General features: G+C 47.2%; 1 protein-coding gene across 1 annotated transcript; it reads left to right on the top strand.

The window, feature by feature from the left end:
- Positions 1-4,390: 4,390 nt before the first annotated feature.
- On the top strand, positions 4,391-5,986 carry LOC113262039 (ubiquitin carboxyl-terminal hydrolase 17-like protein 6). The gene has a single exon (XM_026508279.4). It carries the CDS (start codon positions 4,391-4,393, stop codon positions 5,984-5,986), a length of 1,596 nt encoding a protein of 531 aa, XP_026364064.3.
- Positions 5,987-8,351: the final 2,365 nt, after the last annotated feature.

Raw genomic sequence — 8,351 nt, 5'->3', positions numbered from 1 at the left:
GTGACTGCCCGTTACTCCAGCAACTTCAGCACTCTCCAGGTCCTCCCAGCAGTGTAAGGTTCCTGTGCTGGCCTTTGTCACCCCTGCTGGTCTGGTTGACAAGAGGCTCACACTCCAATAGCCCAGAGCCTCCGTATGCAAGTACGGTTACCTGGCCGTCCAGGAGACTGATGGAAGAGGTGGCAGAAGGGCAATGGGGATGCGAAGGCTAAGGAAATGTTGGGGTTCAGTGGGAGTCTCAGGCATGGTTTGTGGACACTGGGTGTGGGTCTGGATCCTGCCTTCTTTGCATGGCACCCAGGGCTGACCAAACACCCAAAATCTGATGGGTATGGTGTGGCTGGCCGGCCCCAGACCAGGGTTCCTTCCACCTCCATGCCTTAGGGCTCCCCTGCTGGGATGTGCACACAAGTTCCCTTGATCACCCATGACCTGGATCTAGTTGACTTGGCTTTCTAGGCCACAGGCTGCCTGTTTTCACCTTATGGAATAATTTTCTCAGTAAAAACCTAGGGCTCAGAGTCTGAGATACCCAGGAAGATGGTCCTGGTACCTTGTCATGTGACACAGAATTTGAGGAATCTGCACCTGAATCTCCCACTTCCTTAGGTTTGTAGTAGTCGTATCGGCAGTATTAAGAGTTTTAATAGTGTTTAAGTCTTCGTGATCATCCTCCGATCATTGCGTTGCTATTGATTAGTACTTTGTTATGTTTCTTATTATGGACTGTTCACAGGTGGTTGTTATAAAACATTGAGTACAGTTGCTATTTGTGAGGAGTGTCTGATTTTGGAGACCATTCCCGAGGGCTCCCAAAAGACCGTCACACACTAAGGCTAGAGTTCTCCTGCCCCGCTCCTCGGTCTCCTTTCATGCAGCAACCCTCTCGACATGCTCATGTCCCCCTCCAGAGGCACATACGCACCCGTGCTGGCAGGGAAGCCACGTGGATAAGGTCCCAGGTTGGCTGAGCCTGGAAACATGTGCACGTTCCCTCCAGAGATCAGACCCATATCCCGTACACAGGAAGAACCAGTCAGGCCTCCATGGCTCACTAGAGCCAGGACAAGCTTCCTAATTCCACTTGGGTGCCCTGGAACTGCTCCTGCCATCCTATAATCCTGGAAAACCAGGATATTACCAGGTCCCTGAGCACCTTCAAAATTCTCTACCTTAGCTCAGAGCTCCGGGTCCAGCAATGCCAAAATTACAGTCACAAGGAGGGAATCCCAGGCCCCGGGACCTTCTGTAAGTACCCATTGTCCCCTTAGGGCCCCAGGAAATGCTCAGGCTGCAGCGCGGGGCATGGAGGTGCACACCTGCCAGCCCAGGCACCTGCACAAGGTCAAGTCCTCCTGGGAGCCTAGGAAATGCTTCTGCGGGCCAGCGTCGCCCCCTGTTGGTCGCAGAGCACCATGCAAGACTCGCTCTTGTGACCTCCCTGTGGATTACAAAGCCAGGTGTGTGGACTTCCCCAGGTGTGGGTGGAACCCATGGCTGAAGGCCATCCAGGACGTGCTGGCCGCTGTCATAGACGGAGCCCAATGGAGCTTCTGGATGCCTTCATGAGACCCATGTCAAACAGTGCATGTGTATGTGCAAACGTGTCTGTGTCTGTGCGTGTGTGTCTGTGTGAATGCTGATGTAAATCCAGGAAGAGAAGGTTGGATACCAAAATTCCTACAGACTGAGCTATATTTATTGATTTCTCTGTGGCTTTTCCCCTCATGGCTCATGGGTGCTGCACTATTTGCCTTCTACCTAAGATTCTACTCAGTTTAGATTCAAATAAACAATAAAACTGATTTCACTGCATGAGGTCATTCAAAATCTAAATCCATCTAGTCAATTTAACCCCTTCCAATTTAAAATTGAAATGTGAGACAGGAATCCGTCAAAATCCTAGAGGAAAACATAGGCTGCAACCTCTTTGACATCGGCCACAGCAACTTCTTTCAAGACACATCTCCAAAGGCAAGGGAAACAAAAGCAAAAATGAACTTCTGGGACTTCATCAAGATAAAAAGCTTCTGCACAGCCAAGGAAACAGTCATTAAAACAAAGAGGCAGCCCACGGAATGGGAGAAGATATTTGCAAATGATACTACAGATAAAGGGCTAGTATCCAAGCTCTATAAAGAATTTCTCAAACACAATACCCAAAAAGTGAATAATCAAATCAAAAAATGGGCAGAAGGCATGAACAGACACTTCTCCAAAGAAGACATACAAATGGCTAACAGACACATGAAAAAATGTTCAAAATCATTAACCATCAGGGAAATTCAAATCAAAACCACATTGAGATACCACCTTACGCCAGTTAGAATGGCAAAAATGGACAAGGCAAGAAACAACAAATATTGGCGAGGATGTGGAGAAAGGGGATCCCTCTTACACTGTTGGTGGGAATGCAAGTTGTCACAGCCACTTTGGAAAACAGTGTGGAGGTCCCTCAAAAAGTTAAAAATAGAGCCACCCTATGACCCAGCAATTGCACTACTGGGTATTTACCCCAAAGATACAGACGTAGTGAGAAGGGGCACCTGCACCCCAATGTTCATAGCAGCATTGTCCACAACAGCCAAACTGTGGAAGGAGCTGAGATCCCTTCAACAGTTGAATGGATAAAGAAGATGTGGTCCATATATACAATGGAATATTACTCAGCCATCAGAAAGGATGAATACCCACAATTTGCATCGACACGGATGGGACTGGAGGAGATTATGCTAAGTGAAATAAGTCAAGCAGAGGAAGACAATTATCATGGTTTCACTCCTATGTGGAATAGCAGGGAGATCATTAAGAGAAGGAAGGGAACAATGAAGGGGGGGGCAAACAGAAGGGGCAATGAACCACAAGAGACTGTGGACTCTGGGAAACAAACTGAGGGCTTCGGGGTGGGGGGATTGGGATAGGCCGGTAATGGGTGTTAAGGAGGGCACGTATTGCATGGGCGTTATACGCAAACACTGACTCACGGAACATGACATCAAAAACTAAGGATGTACTGTACGGTGAATGACATAACATAATAAATTTTTTTAAAAATTAAGAACACAAAAAAAATAAATTTAAAAAATTTGAAAAATTAAATTGAAATGTCATAAATAGTACCCTAGTTAAGACATCTTATTAATTTCCAAATGTTGCATAATGAATTACCAAAGACGTGGTGGCTTAAGAGAAGAAACAATATTCCCTCACAGTGCAGAGGCCAGAAGTCCAAGGTCAAGATGTCAGCAGGGCCAGCTGCCTTCTGAAGCCAAGTCAGTGATGAAGGCCTGGCAGAGTGCACATGTATTTCTTGGTGTCTTTAGCAAAGAGTAGAAATAGATATTTTTGTCTCCCCTTTCTAAGCTTTATACATTTTCAGAAACTTTTTTTTTCATCACAATTTATGTAGTGCAGCAACATTACTCATTTTCTAATGGGAATTGATCATCGTCACGAGTATGAAATACGTCTCTGGTCCATTCAAACAATTTCTGCAGACACTGCCCGCTCTGAAAGCTGGTCAAGACATACTGACACTTTAAAGCCACAGGCCAACAGGTCCTGAAACAAGGGAACTTAAAACTATCATGCTGTCTAATTCCCAGAGGTAAAGCTTCATATTTGGTAAAATGAACCCTGGGTATTTGATAGGTACTCCTATTGGGATGGAACTTAAGGGGGAAAAATGTTTTCCAAAGAAGTGTGAAACCAGCCGCAGGATCTGTGGTTACAATTTCTGGGCCACACGTAGGTAGACAAACATTTATAAAGATCTTCATGATCCCCGAATGCATGAATCATATTAGAGAGCGCGATGGAATTTTAGAGGCAAATCATCTGACCGTAAACTTTCTAAAAACAGGATGATTCTACAGACATTCTGGTTGGTGGGGAAAATTGTCTTCTTATGTGATCCCTGAGATCCTTTGGGGAAATGATGCCCCCATCCCAGAAGACTAACGTCCCACACTTCTTGGCTCACTTGACATTACTGGGAAAACAAAGTGGATATTCATAAAGGATTTCCTCTGAGCTTGGAAACTCTCAAGAAAATCTGCCCAGAAGGGTGTGATGGAAGGTAGGGAGGCTGAGAAAGTGCTGAAACGTGTGTCTGTCCATTGCGGGAGGGAAGGGAAGGAGGCGGGCTGGCCTGAATCATTTCTCTGCCTAAGGAGAGCAGCCACACCCTAAATCCCTTATTCCAATCAAGTGTTTGGAGCTGATTAGATTACTTTGTGCCTAGTCACGTGGGCGCAACAAGCCACAAAAGCCTGAGGAGATCTGAGGAGATGGCTGTACCTGTCATTTGGAGAGCGGCGCAGTGAGAGAAGAATCCCCCTGCAAACAGAGGCTCCACGTGGGGGATCTTGTGAACACTTTTCCTGGACACATGGAGGCTGCTTCTCTCTACCGCCAAGAGGATTCTCAGTTCAATATCTTTCCAAAACTCAAACCTTGCTGGTCAAATGTAGGTGGTACTGAAGTCCAGAGGGGAGCCTCTTTGCCTGAGAAGCCATCACCATCATCTCACAGACTCTGCTACCTGACTAATGGTTTGGCTCCCACGTCAGCAGGGCTGGCTCCCACAAAGAAACTTGTGAGTTGGAAGAGACCTTCTGTGGTTGGGGCCGGGCTTCAGAACCTGGGGAACACCTGCTATGTGAATGCGGTCCTGCAGTGTCTGACATACACACCACCCCTTGTCAGCTCTGTGCTGTCCCAGCAGCACCGGCAAACCTGTGGGAAGCAGACATTCTGCATGCTCTGTGCTCTGCAAGCTCACATGACCCGGGCCCTCTGCCATCCTGGAGATGTGATCCGTCCCTTGCCAGGACTGCTCGCTGCCTTCCACACACACCAGCAGGAAGACGCGCATGAGTTTCTGATGTTCACTCTGGGTGCAATGCAGCAAGCATGCCTGCCTGAGGACAAGCCTTCAGACCCTCAGTCGGAGGACGCCACCCTCATCCGTCAGATCTTTGGAGGGTACTGGAGGTCTCAAATCCAGTGTCTCCACTGCCAAGGCATTTCGAGCACTATGGACCCTTACCTGGACATTAGCCTGGACATTGAGGCAGCTCAGAGTGTGAGCCAAGCTTTGGAGCAGTTGGTGAAGCCCGAAAAGTTGGATGGTGAAAATGCCTATCATTGTAATACTTGCCTAGGGAAGGTGCCTGCTTCCAAGACGTTGACTTTGCACACTCCCTCAAAGGTCCTTATCCTGGTGTTGAAACGGTTCTCAGATTTCACAGGCAACAAAATGGCTAAGGACGTGCACTATCCTGAGCGTCTTGACATGCAGCCCTGCCTGTGTGAGCAGAGGGCAGGACCGCTGGTTTACGTGCTCTATGCTGTGCTGGTGCACGCTGGGTGGAGCTGTCACAGCGGACACTACTTCTGTTTCGTAAAAGCTGGAAATGACCAGTGGTATAAAATGGATGATGCTAAGGTCGCCGCCTGTGATGCGACTTGTGCGCTGAGCCAACATGCCTATGTCCTCTTTTACATCCAGAAGACTGAGCGGGAAAGAGAACTTGTGAGTGAGTCCCTCGGTGGGGAAGCCACATCCCCTGAGGCTGACCGCACAGGCTTGGCTGGGTTCCAAAGGGAGCCTGAAACAGACTCCAGCGTCAAAGTTCCTGATTTGGAGGATCACGTGGAAGAGACATCAGTGCAACAAATCACGTTAGACCAGTGGAGATTCCTCCAAGAACGCAAGCGACCTAAGGCAGAATTCGATGTCAGGAGAGTAGAACGTGCTCTTCCCGTGCATGCAGTCATAATTCACCAGTCCAGGTACGAGATGAGAAAGAATGATCCTGAACAAAACATCGACGGGCTCAACACTTCAGCCAGGAACGTTGCACCTCAGAGGGCAGGAGACATGGGCAAAGTCCCTTGTCTGGCAGGGAGAACCAGAGCTGCCAGGAAGAAGAGCAAGAAGGGGCAGAGGTCTAGGGAAGCAGTCCAGGGACCTCACTACTAGCTTGGATGCACATGCCCCCGCCCCCACATACATGCACACTCGTTCACCCACTCACCTAACTTGAACACAGTCCTGTACAGGAAATATTTTGTGTGTTGTAGGTGTGTGTGTTCTGCACATGTGGAGAGACCATATCTGGGTGTGTTCATGGGATAAGGCATTCAGCTTGAACTAGAGGATACTGAGCTTTAAGCCTGGCTTGTTGTGGGGATATTATTGGAGAGGTTTGGATTTATTACTGGGTCTGTGTCTGTGGATGAACCCTCCCTTCCATCGGCACCAGGAAGAAGTGGGGGCAACTCGCAGCCTGAAAGGATCAGAGCAAGTAAGGGAATCAGGCATGTGGGTGGAAACAATGCTGAGGACCTGGTGTCGGTGTGAGCACACCTGTCAGTCACGGTCCCATCATCCCATTACTTACTTTCTTTTTATATTGAAAGAACATTTCCCAAGCATATGCATGGGTGGAGTCTAGGTAAAGATGTGCTTAGAAATATACAAATATGCACCAACTGGAGGAGGAGTTAAAAAGAACCTCAGAAAAACAAAACAAGGGGCGCCTGGGTGGCACAGCGGTTAAGCGTCTGCCTTCGGCTCAGGGCGTGATCCCGGCGTTATGGGATCGAGCCCCACATCAGGCTCCTCCACTATGAGCCTGCTTCTTCCTCTCCCACTCCCCCTGCTTGTGTTCCCTCTCTCGCTGGCTGTCTCTATCTCTGTCAAATAAATAAATAAAATCTTTAAAAAAAAAAAAAAAGAAAAACAAAACAAAACAAAAACACAGACCAGAAACCCAATCTCAATGCATGGACACAAAGAAATGGCAACCCACTGGGGCACCTGGGTGGCTCAGTTGGTTAAGTGGTTAAGCGTCTGCCTTCAGCTCAGGTCATGATCCCAGGGTCCTGGGATTGAGTCCCACATCGGGCTCCCTGCTCAGTGGGGAGCCTTCTTCTCCCTCTCCTTGCTTATGCTCTCTGTTGCTGTCTCTCTCTTTCAAATAAATAAATAAATAAAACCTTTTAAAAAAAGAACAGAAAGAAAGACATGGCAAACCACCGTGAAAACAGATGAACTGCACATGGCTACACATGGCTGCAGACAGACTTTTCAGAGACAGTGATTTGCATGAAAAAGTAAAGAGCAGAATGCAACAGAGTAACTGATAAATGTGCAAAGTTTTTTCTTGCACAATATTCATATTGTGAAAAGTCAACACATATATACTCGAACATTTGCTAATTGGTTGGAAATGGTAAAAGGCAATTAAATATTTATTTTTCAGGAGATAACTGCATCCAGCTTGATTGGATCATGTTGATTAAATTAGGTTCCCTTAACAATCTCCTTCCTTGAGACAGCAGAGAGATGGCTGGCAAGGACCATGGTCCCACAGGAAATTGCTAGCATCCCGGAAGCTGTACCTTTTGGGGCAGAGTTTGCTACCACCCCCTATCTGACAATCAATATTATGTCTTGGGCATTAGGTATGAAAACATCTTTAAACAATATGTCTTTCTGAGACAGCACTTATATTAGTTCATTTAGATGTGTGTGTGTGTGTGTGTGTGTGTGTGTGTGTGTGTTCCAGGGAGGAGGGTCTGCGTGGAAGAAGGTCAGAGTCAGGGACCACACCCATCCCCCACTCCCTGTCCTCCAGCCCCATCTACAGTGAGCATTGTAGTGATGACTGACTTGTCACTCTTCCTGCCGTCTTCTCTACCTACAACACTCATGTCTGGACTCCGGTTGTGATGATGAGAGAAGGGTCTTTGCCAGCCCTCTTCTCTGCTGTTTCAAGGGAGGGAGATTGTTAAGGGAACTTAATTTAATCAATGGGATCCAATCAGGCCGGATGCAGTTATCTCCTGAAAAATAAGCATTCAGTTGCTGTTGACCGTTTCCAAGCAATTAGCAAATATTCACGGATATATGTGTAGACTTTTCACAATATGTATTTTGTGCAACTAAAAACTTTGTATATTTATCAATTACTCTACTTCATTCTGCTCCTTACTTTTGCCCCAAATAACTTCCTGAAAAGCCTGTGTTTTGCCGCGTGTCATTGTAGTTCATCCAGTATCGTGGTAGTTTGCCATGTTTTGTGTGTGAAGATGCGCTAAGTTAATCCGGATGGTGCATATTTTACATTTCCAAACACATCTTTACCTAGACTCCGCCCATGGATATATTTGGGCAAATGTTCTTTCAGTATAAACGGAAAGTAATGGGATGATGGGACAATGACTGTCAGTCATTTTCACCCAGACTTGGGGTCCTCCACGTTGTTTCCACCCTTCATGCCTGGATGCCCGCTCCCTGGGATGCTTCTCTGAGCCTCTCTCCCAATGACCGGTGTGGCCAT

Source organism: Ursus arctos, unplaced genomic scaffold (assembly GCF_023065955.2).
Source record: "Ursus arctos isolate Adak ecotype North America unplaced genomic scaffold, UrsArc2.0 scaffold_27, whole genome shotgun sequence".
NCBI lineage: Eukaryota > Metazoa > Chordata > Mammalia > Carnivora > Ursidae > Ursus > Ursus arctos.
Note: the sequence above shows the minus strand (reverse complement) of the source record. Positions and strands in the feature narration are given on the sequence as shown.